The sequence below is a fragment of the Staurois parvus genome, unplaced genomic scaffold (genome assembly GCF_062004578.1).
Source record: "Staurois parvus isolate SC_StPar_1 unplaced genomic scaffold, SC_StPar_1.0 ptg000354l, whole genome shotgun sequence".
In the NCBI taxonomy this organism is placed as follows: Eukaryota; Metazoa; Chordata; class Amphibia; order Anura; family Ranidae; genus Staurois; species Staurois parvus.
In genome coordinates this window covers 4,986,230-5,002,942 of record NW_028318150.1, presented here as the reverse complement: position 1 = coordinate 5,002,942, position 16,713 = coordinate 4,986,230, and the positions used below count along the sequence as shown (strand labels likewise).

Sequence of the window (16,713 nt, the reverse complement as noted above, 5' to 3'; positions counted from 1 at the left end):
CCCACTCAGTGGGGCTTGTCCAAAATTGATTATACTATTTATATGCCTATGTTTTCAACTCCTTATACAAGTGGATTCATTAAAACTTGAAACATACATGGAGGTACGTTATATTTTATAAACCTATGGATGTGGAAGGCATGGTAAGATCATCCTAACAGGAAGCGAAGGAGGAGAGGAGGATAAAGCTTCTTTGGAGGATTTCCAGTTATATATATATACAAAAGGCGTGAGTTTCATCTACTGTTGGTAAGGGTATATTGGCCTTACTCACTAGAAGTGTCACGTGTGGGGAGGAATCTCACTTAGTAGATCACTTCATGATTTTATTATTTATGAGCACAAGTGTTTTATTACCTTTCTCTTTTGGAAGGTTCTCACAAGTGTTAAATATATAATTTTTCACTTAAAGGTTGCACAATTGTTTGATACACATTTGTGTGTGCATGTGTTTTATATATATATATATATATATATATATATATTCATAAATTTTATTATATATTATTTTTTTTTTTTTTTTTTTTTTTTTTTTTTTTTTTTTTGTGGTATTATGGTAATGCACTATTGTGAGTTTCTTTTTCTTTGAGGTTCTTCACAACAATCAACACTGCAAGAAATAGACATTTTTTCATTTCTTTTTATTTTATTTTTATTTTTATCTTTATTTTTTAATTTTATATATTTTTTCGTTATTGAGACACTGGACTTTATATTATTGGATTTAAATCACAGAGACACTGGATTTATGATTTTGTAGAAAGTATATGGGGAATATTTTGTTGTCACATATATAGTAGATTTATTGAAAGAGGGTAGATTCCTGTTTGGATCTATTGATTTGTGTATATAGTATTTATGCATCACAAGTTGCAAATTTGCTTTCAATAATTAAAAAGGCTCAAGTGCAAACTTGGGGCTGAACTGTTGAAGAATTGGATTTAACATTTGAAATTGGAATTCCAGACAGCTAAAAGCACACATTAGATTTTTTACCTGACCAGGAATCTGTGATTCACCTAGTTAATTTACACACCACCTACACACTGTACAATCACTCTAATATTTCCTCTATGAGTTTTAGAATTTCCTAGGACTTTTCTAAAGGTGAAGAGGTGATAATTCTTAATTACTGTAAAGTGAGCTGGCTGGGAAGGGGGAAGTGACATACAAAGCCAAAAAGCTGTACCTCCCTTACTGCACAGGGTGGTAGATGGGTGGAAGTGACAAGACCTGCTTTACAGAATTACAAATTCTTTGGCAGATAGTTGGCCACATTTATTTCATTTGTGTATTCAGTTGCTACATTGGATTTCCTATTTAACCTGTTACAACCCGCCTAACACATGTGAAGTTGGGCTTTAAGAATGAGGAAGAGACAAAGTTATAGGTAACACTGAAGGAGAGCTGTGATAGATAGATAGATAGATAGATAGATAGATAGATAGATAGATAGATAGATAGATAGAAGAACCAAGAAAAGATGCCAAGGGTGTGGAGTTTATTGAGAAGGAGCTAGTGGCATACAGTATTGAAGGCCGCAGAGAGATCTAGTATAAGAATATGGAGTAGTGGCCATTGGTTTTAGCGGTTAGTAAATCATTTGCATTTTAGTAGGGCAGTTTCTGTGGCATGCAGCAAGCAAAAGCCAGACTGTAAGGAGTTAAGAAGTTTGTTTTCAGTGAGGTAGGAGCTCAGACGGTTGTAGACTAAGTGTTCTAAAAGTTTAGAGGTGAATGGAAGCAACGGCGTAGGTTGGTGAGGTCCTTTTTAAATATGGTGGTGATCTGTGCATCGTTTAGTTCCATGTACATGCGTCACTGGGCAGCTGACATTTCTGTGCTGAGAATGTTTTTACTGCATGCTCCTAACACCGATATCAAGCTGTCAAAAACAACCGCTTTTGGTCCCCAATCACACTCAGTAGTTAACGGGTCTTGCAATCAACCATATTGGTCATATGATTGCAATCGCAGAAGTACAATATCGTCTAATCAGCTTTGTTAGCTATAGCACATACTTTAGGCATGGTCCACCTCCTGTTATGACACAATTGTTGACATAGAAATAAAAAAAAAAAAAAAAGTATAGTTATTACTCTGCTATCCCACGGCTCGTTTCTCAAACATCACTCTCTTGCATCACTTCTGGGCAATGTAGTGATGTAGGGGCTGATGGATGAAACCACAGTGTATAGCGAGAATGCAGGCATATGATACACCTGGAAGTTTTACATGTAAGGATTTTACCGGAGGCCGTTGTTCTGCAAGAGAGCTTAGGATCAAGGAATGGGTGGCAGGACAGGGAGATATTAAAGTGTACTGTGGATATAAAAAATCTACACACCCCTGGTAAAATGTCAGGTTACTGTGATGTAAACAAATGAAACCAAGATAAATCATTTCAGAACTTTTTCCACCTTTTAATGTGACCTATAAACTGTACAACTCAATTGAAAAACAAACTGAAATCTTTATTAGGGAAATAAACATAAAAACCTAAAATAATGTGGTTGCATAAGTGTGCACACCCTCTTATAACTGGGGATGTAGCTGTGTTCAGAATTGAGCAATCACATTCAAAATCATGTTAAATAGAAGTCAGTACACACCTGCCATCATATAAAGTGCTTCTTATTAACCCCAAATAAAGTTCAGCTGTTCTAGTAGGTCTTTCCTGACATTCTCTTAGTCGCATCCTACAGCAAAAGCTATGGTACTCAGAGAGCTTCCAAAGCATCAGAGGGATCTCATTATTGAAAGATATTAGGAGAAGAGTACAAAAGAATTTCCTAGGCATTAGATATACCAATGAACACAGTGAAGACAGTCATCAAGTGGAGAAAATATGGCGCAACAGTGACATTACCAAGAACTGTAAATCCCTCCAAAATTGCTGAAAAGATGAGAAGAAAACTGGTCTGGGAGGCTGCCAAGAGGCCTACAGCAACATTAAAGGAGCTGCAGGAATATCTGGTAAGTACTGGCTGTCTGGTACATGTGACAACAATCTCCTGTACTCTTCATATGTCTGGGCTGTGGGGTAGTGTGGCAAGACTGAAGCCTTTTCGTATGAAGAAAAACATCCAAGCCTGGCTAAATTTTGCAAAAACACATCTGAAGTCTCCCAAAAGCATGTGGGAAAATGTGTTATGATTTGATGAAACCAAAGTTGAACTTTTTGGCCATAATTCCAAAAGATATGTTTGGCGCAAAAACAACAGTGCACATCACCAAAAGAACACCATACCAACAGTGAAGCATGGTGATGAAACGGGGGCCTTAGTTAAGGTAGAGGGAAGTATGAACGGTTCCAAATACCAGTCAATATTGGCACAAAACTTTCAGACTTCTACTAGAAAACTGAACATGAAGAGGAACTTCATCTTTCAGCATGACAACAACCCAAAGCATACATCCAAATCAACAAAGGAATGGCTTTTTGGAATGGCCCAGCCAGAGCCCAGACCTGAATCCGATCGGAAATCTGTGGGGTGATCTGAAGAGGGCTGTGCATGGGAGATGCCCTCGCAATCTGACAGATTTGGAGTGTTTTTGCAAGGAAGAGTGAGCAAATATTGCCAAGTAAAGATGTACCATGCTGATAGACTCATACCCAAAAAGACTGAGTGCTGTAATAAAATCAAAAGGTGCTTCAACAAAGTATCAGTTTAGGGTGTGCACACTTATGCAACCGTATTATTTTAGTTTTTTATTTTTACTTCCCTCCACCTAAAAGATTTCCGTTTGTTGTTCAACTGAGTTGTAAAGTTTATAGGTCACATAAAAGGTGGAAAAAGTTCTGAAATTATTTATCTTTGTCTAATTTGTTTACATCACAGAAACCTGACATTTTAACAGGGGTGTGTAGACTTTTTATATCCACTGTATGTCCAGGCAAACCAAAATCATGTTCCATATATCTCTCCAATACATGCACATTTTCCCATGTTTTATTCTTTTAAAACCTTAGAAACTGTGTTTGTACTGCTGCCTCTCCCTCTGTGTAATTGGGAGGTTATGGTTTGATTGTGACAAAAAATCCAGTATGCTCCTGACAACACAATGCTTTTTCTGCCCTGATATTCCAACCAGCATTGTCAGCCCTGCCTGCTGGACTACAGAAATCCTTACTTTTTGAATTCAGGTCCACTTTAATATTATTCTGTTGCAGGCTGCTTTTTAGCCTCCCTTTTTTATTTTGTGGTGATGAAGTTGGTTGAAGTCTATCAAGTCTCTCTGAACTATTTTATTTTTTTTTTTAGCAACTTTTTAATTCTTATCCTATCATTTTAAGTGCCTTTTGAAATATGTTTATATTTTTAAAATTTGTTTTTATATGTGAAGAACAATACTTGATGGTCTTGTCTTCACAGCCATGTCACTATAGATTCAAAGAAACGGATGTGCTTTCTTTTAAAGCTTAGTTATTCTTTTAATGTGTCTGCATGGTTTATAAGTATATTTTATAAACTGTGTAAGTCAAAACACTTTATCTGTGAATTAAAGCAAGTAAGATATAATGAAATGTGTCCTTCATAGTCAAAAAGATTACTCTTCTACGTCTTTTTATTTAAGGTTTTCATATGGAGATGGAATGAATGAAACTGGCAAGGAATTGATGCACTAGAGTATCTAGACTGGGTTACAGGAGTTAGTTTAACTAATTAATGAGAGAATTGGCTTTAAACTGAAAATATATATGTTGGATTGGCATTAATTGGGTTTCACCTTAAAAAAAAAAAAAAAAAATGTAACGTTTATTTGGGGAAAATGTATTTGAGGTTAAGTTAGAATGCGAAGGTGTGTTTTATCACATAATACACATCCTGCCCTATAATCCCATGAAGTGACTCTGAAACTGGCTTATTCACAGCATTTAGTGTCTGCTTAGGTAACACAAGTGGTTGCGTTGAGCTGAATAGCAACGCTGGTACCCATTTTCCTTGGTTATCCATTTTCTCTGATCTAGACAAATAGGCAAAGAGTCTACTGTTTTTATCCTTAAGTTAAAACATTCTTTGGTTTTGGTACATTTTATGGCTACTGTAAATAAGCCTCTCATGAGTTACTTGGAGGCATCCCACCTGAGAGGAACTTTTAAACTTTCTTCACTATTTGCCTAGTATGAGTGCATATCGGCAAGACCGGTATCAGCCAGTGGTGAATTGGATAACTAGAAGGGGCTATGACACCAAACTCAGAAGTTACAGGGTGCACCCAAATTAAGCGTTTCCTTTACACTGCTCAGCCTTACTGATACAGGGCATTTGTTATGAACATCTTGTTTAAGTATACTACTATACAAGCCTACTTTCTGACCCTCATCAATACCCTCTCCTCCAATCCTCGCCGGCTCTTCTCCACTTTCAACTCTCTACTCTCTCCGCCCCCACCTCCACCCAGTACTTCACTCGCCGCCCTAGAGTTGCCAATCACTTCAAAAATAAGATTGACACTATTCGCAAGGACATCACTGCTGCTCAGACCTCCACCCCACCTATCTCCTCTCACACAGCAACCCCCTCAACACCCCTCCCCCTTGGCCTCACCACTGTTCAGACCTCCACCCCATCTAACCCCATCGAACATCCCTCACACAGTAGCCCCCTCAACACTCCACTCCTTCAACCCCACCATCACTGAGGAGGTCACCAAGGTCTTCTCTGAAGCCCGCCTCACCACCTGCCCCCTCGACCCTGTCTCCTCACAACTCCTAAGATCTCCGTCCTCCTCCATCCTACGCTCCCTCACCCACATCTTAATCTCTCCCTCTCTTCTGGCGCATTCCCCTCCCCTCTGAAGCACGCACACATCACTCCCATACTTAAAAAGCCCTCCCTGGACCCCACTGACCCGAACAACCTTAGACCCATCTCCCTGCTGTCATTTACATCCAAACTCCTTGAGCGCTTAGTCTATACTCACCTAAGCTCCCACCTTAACGTCAACAACCTCCTCGACCCCCTACAGTCCGGCTTCCGACCCCTACACTCCACCGAAACCACCTTACTCAAACTCATAAACGACCTGCTAACCGCCAAAGCTAATGGCCACTACTCAGTGCTCCTACTCCTCGACCTCTACGTGGCATTCGACACAGTCAACTACACTCCCTTGGCCTCAGAGACTCCGCTCCCTCCTGGCTCTTGTCCTACCTATCACAACGCTCCTTCAGCATTACCTATAACACTACCACCTCCCCCTCACTCCCCCTCTCTGTTGGGGTCCCTCAAGGTTCTGTCCTCGGCCCCTTCTCCTCTCCATCTACACCTCCTCCCTTGGCCAACTGATACACTCTCACGGCTTCAACTACCACCTCTATGCCGACGACACACAAATCTATCTCTTGACCCCTCGCCTCACCCCTTCAGTCTCCGCCCGAATCACCAGCCTACTGAACGACATATCAGATTGGATGTCGCCCCACTTCCTTAAACTGAAGCTCTCCAAAACCAAGCTCCTAGTCTTCCCCCCAGCCCGCGCACCCCCCCCCCCCCCCCACTGACTTCTCCATCACGTCCAACCGTGCCACCATCAAGCCCACCCCGCAAGCCAGAGTACTTGGTGTCATATTAGACTCCAATCTATCCTTCCAGCCCCAAGTCCAATCGCTAACAAACTCATGCAGACTCCACCTCCGCAACATCACCAAAATACGCCCATTCCTAACCCCAGAAACTACTATGCAGCTCATCCACTCCCTCATCATATCACGACTCGATTACTACAACTCCGTTCTCACTGGCCTGCCCCACAACAGGCTATCCCCACTTCAGTCGATCCTGAATACGGCGGCCAGATTCATCCACCTTACCAACCGCTCCGTTTCTGCCACCCCCCCTCTGCCAATCCCTCTACTGGCTTCCGATTGCCCAACGGATCAAATTCAAGCCTAATATCCAAATACCACCCAAAACGCACTCTCCGCTCTTCACAAGACCTCCTTCTCTCTAGTTCCCTCATCTCCTCCTCCCGTGCCCTCCTCCAGGACTTCTCCAGGGCATCACCCATCCTCTGGAACTCCCTACCCCAATCCATCAGACTATCACCCACTCTCCTCTCCCTTAGGCGCACCCTAAAAACCCACCTCTTCAGGGAAGCCTACCCCACCCTCTGCTAACTGCCGATCTCCTCCACTCTTCTTACCACTCCATCCCCCACAGCTTTTCCTCCCGTACCACTATCCCCTCCCTTCTAGATTAAAAGCTCCAAGGAGCAGAGCCCTCGAACCCCTCGTGTATCGCACTGTATTGTTATTGTACTGTCTCATGTATTGTCCCCTATTGTAATGTACAGCGCTGAGCAAACTGTTGGCGCTATATAAATACTGTATAATAATAAAGTATGGAGAAATCCATTCTGGCTGATTCTATATGCCTTGCAGTGATGTATAGCCTACATAAATGTGAGACAGTGTGGGCCCATCATTGGTTTCAGCAGGGATAGACAAATAGCAGGAAGCAATTTGTTTTGTGTGGCTTGAGAACAGGGATGTTCAATCTATATCGCCTGATGCCTGGGGCATGCAGTTCCAAGCGCCGGGCAGGTAGGTTTTTTTTTTTTTTTTTTTTCTTTTTTAGCCATGCTGCGGGCAAACAGCAGGGCTCATCTGTCAGGTGGAAGCATTCGGACAGCAGCGCTACCACCCGATTGCTTCCGCAAACACAGCCCACTGGTGCCAGCCTCCGCCCCCCTGCCTGTTTTTTGTCCCGGGCTCCGTTTGCCCATCCAGTCCCCTCCCCTTCTTGACCTGACAGCGATGCAATGTCACTTCCGGTTTCCCGTTGACAGATTCCCGGCCGAGGCCGGGAAAGAATTTAATGTGGTGCGATGTGCACTGCATTACATTCAGTGGAGCACAGGGGAGATATGCAGGGTCTTTTAGACCCTGGATGTCTAAAAAAAAAAAAAGAGAACCAGTCACCAAAAATCATCACATTGAGGACTTTTTGCCCCCTACGTGATAAAAAAAAAAAGTAAAGCAAAAGTAGATTTACACCCACACATATAACCGCCCCCCCACATATGTTCGCATATACAAACGTAAAAGCGCTGGGGCGCCTGCACATGAAAACAACGATTGCAATACATGGGACGTATCTCTGCGCACACCGGAGTGACAGCAATAATTCTAGCACCATACCTCCTCTGTAACGCTAAACTGATGACTTCTAAAGGGCTTTAAATGCGTCACCTATAGAAAATATAGGTTACTGATGTTTGTTGCCATTTCACAAGTGCGTGCAAATGTAAGTTTTGACATTTTGGATATCTATTTACTCGATGCAACCTCATCTTTTATATTTTACAAAAAAATGGATAATTTATTGCTTTTTGTGCCCTAAAACCTTTGTGATAATATCATGTGATATAAAAAATTGGAACCACCGCTATTTTATTCTCTAGGGTCTCTGATTTCAGAAAATATATAATGTTTGGGGGTTTTGTGTAATCTTTAGGCCTTTAAATAATTTTTTTAAAATATGAGCTCTGGCAGTGAAAGTGATCAAGGATAAGCCTGACACTCCCCTTTCCTGATGAGCAGCCAATTGGTGCTCATTACACTGCAAGGCCTCTCCACTCCTTGCTAGACCCTGGGTGTGGTGCTGGAGACAGGCAGGGAGGGGAGGAGGAGGAGATAAACAGCGCAATGTTCTTAATGTGAGACAGCTTGTGCTTGTGTACCTGTAGCGCATACAGTAGTAAACTTTTGACAAGAGTTCTAACTCTTCCAAACTATCCAAATCTTAAAAAAATATTAAACAGTATCTTTGTGAGCTCCATAGTTGAAAAGTTGGCATTATATGCTGGACAGTCTCTACAGGTGGCTTTGCAAATTCTTGACCGTTACCCCGATTTTTGGGGACTCCAGGTCAATTGGGGCACATCCTACATATTACTTATAGATGCAGGAGCCCGAGCAGTAGCGGACTCGTCATTGCCCCCTTGAATGGAGACATTCCATAAGATACCTGGGTACAGGACTTGACAAATCTGAGGTGCTAGGTCACCATGGCGACTAGAAATTGCATCCTGGTGCCTGTGCTCACACACTGCCACCCATAGACTTCAGTGCAAAGTCACCTCCCATTGACTTCAGGTGCCATTATTTTTCATGGTGCCTGAAACGCGGTGTGTTCTTGCATTGCAGATCGCATCGCATGACGCTTTTCGCCCAAAAGATACCTTGCCCCGGGCGCTAACAACACATACTACAACCAACTTTTTTAGCTGGCTCATTGATTCAAAGCAAATTTGTCAAGCCCTGTTTGGGTATTAATATCTCATTGAATATTACTGATTTTCCTAAGCAAATCTGTATCCCCTGTCGGCCCCCACTAGACAAAAATTGAAAGCCTGGGATAATTTACCTTTGTCCCTCCATAGGTAGAATTAACCTTGATAAAATGAAGATACTCCCTGTTTTTCTTTTTGTTTTGAGACACTCGCCTGTATGGATTCCTAAAACATTTTTTAAACAATTTGACTCACTCCTATCCATGTTCTTGTGAAAATCCTGCCCCCCTCGTTTTAATAAATGTAGACCTCCTACAGAATTATTTTTTTGCTGCAGTCCTCGCCCATGCACATACCTGGGTCACCTCTGATAACACGAATTCCTCTGTGGTCCTAGAAGCAGCATAACTGGGCTGCTGTGAAACTCTGCGCCTTCTCCCTTACAGGGGCCTCCGAGCCCCATTCCCACTCACTCTCCATGCAGGCAGTGTCCAAGGCCCGGTGGTCCACTGTGCCTCAATGCACTGCCAAAGCCCCTCAGTGGTCCTCTCACACCCCACTTTGGTTTAATCCTACCTTTCCAAAATTCCAGTCCATTCCTGATCCAATTGTCTGGGCACCCAGGGGCGTCACGATGCTTGGTCATATCTGCACTCAAGGTGTTCTAGCAACATTTCTAGCAACACAGCCTGAAGCATCGCTTTAGCCTTCCTAACTCCCATTTCATTCGGTAATTGCAGCTCCATCATGCCTAACATTCTCAATTTGGAGCCTCTCAGATAGCTATAGCAATCTCAGATGTGGAAAGTAGTATACTCAGGGATGACCCCTTGTCCAAGCCAATGTCTGTGTTGTATAAAACTCTCCTGCCCCCTGAACACGTTGGCATGGAGCGTCTCCACTCCACATAGCAGGCAGATGCTCCTGATATTGGTGATGAGGACTGGGAGGATCTATGGGATTACCCCTTTTCACAATTGGTGGCTTGTAGAGACAGGTAATTCAGTTCAAATGATTGCACAGGAGGATTTGACACCACACATAGAATATAGCCTGAAGTTTCTCCCCATTGTTTTAGATGCACGGGTAAGCCTGATAATTTTAATCTTTTTTTTTTTTTTCTGGTCCGAGGTCACCAGTTGCTTTTGCTCATTTGACTACTGTCGATATCCCCCTTAGTATTGACTTCTGTTTGCTTGGACTAGTGGGCTTCTGTAAGGTCTGTGCAATACTAGCCATCACCAGGGTCGGTGGATAAGATGCATTTTCTCCTGTTTTTGTAATGCCTCAATCTCTAGTTATTGGATACTGTGGAAGACGATACATTTGCTTACGGCTGTTTTGCTGTCAAAACCTCTATATAGCGCTGCGTGGATTTTGGGTTAGAACTGTTTTATTGTTTTGTATTACCTCAAGCTGGGGAATGCCCTAAAGCTTCAAAGCTAATAAAAAGAAAGAAATTAAAATGGCTTTAGACACACTTCAACTTTTATTTTTTTCATAGTTTTTAGGGAAACAAAGAAACCTCCTTTTAATTGGATATAATTTGACCCCAGGGACTCCAGCCATTAGTGTTTTTCAACCCATTGATTTAAGCAGTTGAAGCTGTGCCAAGCATTGTCAGCCAGGAGGTGAATTAATTCAGGTGTTAGAAAAAGAGCTCAACAAAGCTGAATAAAATAAGGGCCTTTTAACACGGGCGGACTCTACCAAGTGGACCCGCCTGCTAAGCAGGATATCTGTCCGCTGATCCCCACTGAGAAAGCGGATGACAGGCCCGTGTCCACTCCTCTTGCGCAGAGTGGACACAGACACAGCTCGCTGTTCTCAATGGGATGGTGGAATGTAAACTGACTGGTGGTCATCCGATCCACTAGATGAATGGGGAACAGATTTCCCCATCCCTCAGTTTTTATGGGATCGGATGAGGCTGGTGTAAACGGACACAAGTCCGCTTACATCTCCTTCCCCATAGAGAACAATGGATCGTCCAATCTGGTTTGCCAGAAAAACCAACAGGCAGACGCAATCAGTCTACCTGGGTGAAAGGAGCTTAAGAGGTACCTTGGAGCCTGTTTCTTTGCTTTAATGTTCTTCCTTTTCATATTCCAGTAGTGAAGGAGATACAGCCTGTTTTGCAGTTGGAAACACCCTGTGTAAAACTCATGCATATAGTATTTTAATTGTTTTTATGTGTTGCAGAGAGCTCACCCATAAATGGAGTCCAAAGCAGATAGGAGGTCACCTAATCCTTAAAGGGTAAGTTGAGCCTTTACCGTCTCTGAATTTAATTTCCATTAAATGTTTTTTCCTCTTTATTCAGCCATATGAATTTTTATATGAACTGTCAAAAACATTTTTGTGGCTTTAGGTTAATGTTAATGTAAAAGTACATGCAGGCAGCAGTAATGCTGCTAAACATGATAAAGTTTAGTCACAAATATGCTGTTTGTATTTTACAGGATAGTTTATGCAATTGCTACTCCATTCTATTCATCAAGTCTGATTGAAACAGTACAGGTAAGAGTAACTCATTGCTGCAACTCATACAGCAAGATGTATTTATGGCAAATGCAACTAAACTTTCATTTTGGATGCCATTTATGAATTGCAGTGCAGAAGTGTTTATATTGAAGCATGTCACAAGTTCCTAATTAAACAGTTTCTACTTATTTATTTCCCCAGTCCTGGCCAATGAGAAGGATTGGCACTACCACCACCATGCTTCACCATTGGGATGGTGTTTTCAGCAGTATTGTAAGCCTTTAACATAGGGGTTGTTTACTAAAATTGAAGAGTGCAAAATCAGGTGCAGATCTAAATAGAAACCAATTAGCTTCCAACTTTTTTTGTCAAAGCCTAATTGAAGAAACTGAATTTAGAAACTGATTGGCTTCCATGCACAGCTGTACCAGATTCAGCACTCTCCAGTTTTGGTAAATCACCCCATAATGTTTTATTAGGGCCACAAGTTTAGTTTTGGTCTTATTATACAAGAGAACCTTTTTCCCCATTTGTTGTGTAATCTAAATGCCTCTCCACAAAGTCCCAATTGGATTTGATGGGGGTGTTTTTTGCAATAACTTTCTTCATGTTATAACTCTAAAATTGTTTCTGGGTTATAGTTGTCCCTTGGATAGATTCTCCCATCTGCATCTTCCTCAGAGTTAAGCTAGACACACGCTGATCAAAATTCGGCCAGTCCAGGAGAGAGCAGACTTTTGTTAGTTTGTGGGCTCCCCCATTTGACAGAAGATTGTTTATTTACGATTTCTGTTGAAGGGACATGTTGGAAACTTTTCTGTCAGTCAGTGGCTGCAGCCAGTCAGCTACAGCTACTGATCAATGTATTCTGACAGCAGCGAGTGCTACTGTGAAAATACAATGTCCCTGTAGGGGGTATTCCTCCATCCACCTTGCATGTGTGGATGGAAGAATCTGGGTTTTTTTTTCCCTTCTACTCTAGGCAGGGTCATCATTGTGATTATATTTTTTCATTTTTTTTTGTAATAGAGAAATAAATGGGGGATTTTTAGCACTGGTGGTCCTGAACTGATTGACTTTTAAATGCAATTTGATGCACCCTTTTTTAAAGTATGGGTAATTATTCTTTAAGTTACTTTGTATTTGTAAATCGGTTGGAAATTTCTGTGTTTTTCCCTTTAACTTTGTTTTTTTGTGTAGATCTAGGACATCAAATCCAAATTAAAGGCAAAGTGTATGCAAAACTCTTTTTGCCTATAGTTCTATAGATCACAGGGGTGCACTTAGTTCTGAACTCCTATGACCCAGATTCATCCAACAGTGGGCTAAAGCCTGCTGTTGGCTGACTTCACAGAGCCCTTACAGGATCTGCAGGGATCCCAACACCTAATGTCAGGATCTGCCATGATGCCTGGTGAGCAGCTGGCTCAGCCTCTTAGTGCGCCACTGAGAGCCTGAACCAGCCACTTCCGCCGCCTCCACAGCCCTGTGCTTCAGTGAGTGCTGAGGGGGCAGAGCACAGAGAGGTGACTGACAGTCATGGCTGTGTGCTTACTGAAGGCTGAGAACTAAGCGATCAGCTGTCTTTGATCGCTCAGTTCTTGGTGTAGAGGTGGCAGGAGGACAGATGATGTATCTACATAGTTGAGTATAGATGTTTGTTTTTCAAATCCAATATTATTCTGTGATATGAAAATAACTGCAGGATATGAAAATTCTGAGGGTATGGAGTACTATATGTGCTACTATTAAATCTAATTTGTACTTTGTATTTGTAAATTCTTTTGATTATGAAATAGGAAACGCATGCTTGGCAGTGACTTGGAAAGACCTCAGTCCTTTTTTTATTTATGTATTGTCTGCCTGCCATACTTGGTGGGGGAAAAAAAAAAATAGAAATAAAATCCACTCAATAAACTATTGCTATCGCTCAGTAAACGGAGATGGTCCTGTAAGCACCATAACCAAGCAAATGGGATACTGCAAATAATCACTCATGCAGTTATCCGAATACAATCTTCTTGACAATCATTCTTTAAGGGCTTGCGGGGATTTAGTTTTCCAAATAAAAATGACTCAACTTTTGCACATGCAATAGCTTATTAAGCCCTAGGAATGTAGAACCACTTTTCATTTCACTTTTTTAAAGTATGCCTGAAGGAATTTACTTTTAATTTTGAGTTGAGTTGGGAGGGGTAAAAATCACTTTCTGTTTTCTGCCAGCTATGTCTCATTTATAAGATTTCTCTTGACTTTAGTCCTGTGACTAAACAGAAATGGGACACCTTTTCAATAACAAGGATATCCACTCTTAGTTGTCACGAGAACAATGGTCCTCGTTGCAAGATTTCAAATCTATTGCTTTTGTGGTGGCAACCCAAAATTTTACCCACACTTTCATCCCTCATGACACTGGTGATCAGGGCGATTAAAGGCTGTCAATCACTAACAGAGATAGAGGCAGGAGTAAAAATGTGACGGGTTGTAATTTCTCACCACTCTGCGAATGTTTGCCTTTAGTTGTGAGTTAGCCCATCCAATAATGACATTTACGCTTTTAATTGGTTCTGGCAAGGTGAATCACCCAGCAGCTTTTCTTTTTTTCACTAGTGACGAGATCTTAGCACTACACTGGGGTCTTACCCTCCTTTTTATAATTTTTTTTTTTTTCCTTTATCTTCAGTTTTGAAATATTGCTGAATGGAGAGCTCTCCTTGCTTTACAGGCAGTAAGGAGAAAGTACATAGTTGAGTTCTCCAGATCACCAGAATCTACAAAGAACTGCAGTTTGTTTGGAGTTCACCCCTTTTTTTTTTTTTTTTTTTAAATCCATTTTTTTATAATTATTTTTACACACAGCAAATGAAATACAGACAATGTTCTTTCAGAGTGCACCCTTTTAAAGAGTTAGCAACAAATGTATTCATGTCTTTCTTTTATTATTTTTGCTAGACTTAAATTCATTTTAATTTGTTGTATTTTTTTTTATACACCAGAGCGAGATCATCCGTGACAATCCCGGCATTCTGGATTGTATGAAAGAAGGAATTGGCCGACTTATGGGACTTGGAGTGCCACACAGCAAACGTCTGCTGCCCCTTCTTGTTCTTACCTTCCCTACTGTCCTACATGGTGTCCTTCATTATATAATCAGCTCGATAGTTCAGAAATGTGTTTTATTCTTTATAAAGAAAAGAAATCCTGCCAGAAATCCATCCGATGCCACTTCATCAGCTCAGAACATTTTGGAGGAGTATTTCCCAGAACTCCTAGCCAACTTTGCTGCCAGCCTGTGTGCTGATGTCATGCTGTATCCTCTTGAAACAGTGATGCATCGCCTTCATATTCAAGGGACACGCACTATAATAGATAATACGGACCTTGGCTATGAAGTACTGCCTATCAACACTCAGTACGAGGGCATGAGAGACTGCATTAATACTATAAAACAAGAGGAAGGAATGCTAGGCTTTTACAAAGGGTTTGGGGCTGTGGTGGTGCAGTATACTCTTCATGCTACTGTTCTGCAAATTACAAAACTCATTTATTCATCTTTGCTTCACAATACAGCCCAGTGAATAGGACTGTGATGACTTGTACAATGGGTAGAAATGAAAACAGCATGTCATAGCCACCGGTATTTCTTCTCTCAAATTCTGGTCTGGATTCTATATGCTGGAAGAAAATTAATGTTTACATTCATGTTGTAATCTGGATTCACTGTGGGCTTTAATAAAGAATAGAATACAGACCTGTATGATGTAACATACAGAAACCAATAAGAAACTGATGTTGTTTGCCCGACTTCACTAGTTTGCTCAGAACTGAATGATTGCTTGGGTTATGGCACATCGCTGATTTTTGTGCTATGATAAGAGTGGGGATAATTAGTGATGATTATTGTGACAATTGTTCAACATTTATTGTGATATTAACTCTAAAATACAAATTGATTTCTGTTTGGAAATTCTCTGTGTAGGTTTTGGCAGGCTTCCAAAATCAACTATGTAGGGTACATACACTGTCTTATACAGTAGATCTGTGTTTTTGACATGAACACATTTCTAGGCTTATCGCTTTTCTTTACATTAGCACCACATGATGTATACAGTACTTAAAGCAGTATTAAACCCAAAACCAAAAATTTAATGTAAAACAAAACAAAAAAGTGTTGCTGTGAAATACCAAAGAAACTATAACCTATAGTACATCGTGTGTATAATACAGGTAACCACATCCAATAGCATAGTCTTTCATATATCCCATGCAAACTGGTATAAATCTGTAAGTAGATCACAATCTTGAAATAGATCCTCCTGCTGGTGTTTGTACCCTTCTCCCCCTTCTTGGTACTTTACACGCTACACTAGGGCTGGTTCCTTTGTTTTGTGAGTTCCACTTGACAGACCATCAGTTACAGGAGCATTCTTACATCAGTGTGCAGTGGAGGAGAGAGAGAGTTCTGTGACCCATAGAGATGCCCATACTCATCCCTCACAAATGGGGAGGAAGTGCTTCTGACATGTTTTTAATTAAATAGGTCAGTGTGTGGAGGTGAGAGTCCATTTCGGACGCACTATTTGGGTGGTGCATTTTTCCATGGATTGCTGACAGCATCGGGGACAAAGGTACAAACACCAGCAGGAGGCTCTATTTCAAGATTGTGTACTCTGTATTCAATGCTCTAGTACTGATCTTTACTCAGTTGTGTGCAATGTCCCATAGACAACAATGCATCTAATTTCAGATCAGTAAAAAACTCAGCTAATTTTTTATTGATTTATTTTTTAATGATGCAGTCCTTCAGAACTATTATCCAAATTTCAATACCTAGTAAGTCAAAGACTCAATGAACAAGCATGCAGCCAGTGAAATATGTAAAGTCTAAATACATGACCTACATGCACTGTTGGTGACTTAGTATGTAGTGAAACCAGGAAGACCGCCCTGCAGATCCCTGCATAAACACTGTCATATTTTGCAACATTGT

The 16,713-nt window shown here is 41.1% G+C and overlaps 1 protein-coding gene across 1 annotated transcript in view; it reads left to right on the top strand.

Annotated features, from left to right (window-relative positions):
- The window catches only part of SLC25A46 (solute carrier family 25 member 46), a 63,946-nt gene extending 48,256 nt beyond the window's left edge, over positions 1-15,690 (top strand). The window contains exons 6-8 of the mRNA XM_089684745.1: positions 11,442-11,498; positions 11,702-11,759; positions 14,720-15,690. Coding sequence (XP_089540871.1) covers positions 11,442-11,498; positions 11,702-11,759; positions 14,720-15,301 — 697 coding nt within the window. The 3' untranslated portion in view covers positions 15,302-15,690. The remainder of the gene's footprint in view (positions 1-11,441; positions 11,499-11,701; positions 11,760-14,719) is intronic.
- The last annotated feature ends 1,023 nt before the right edge of the window (positions 15,691-16,713 follow it).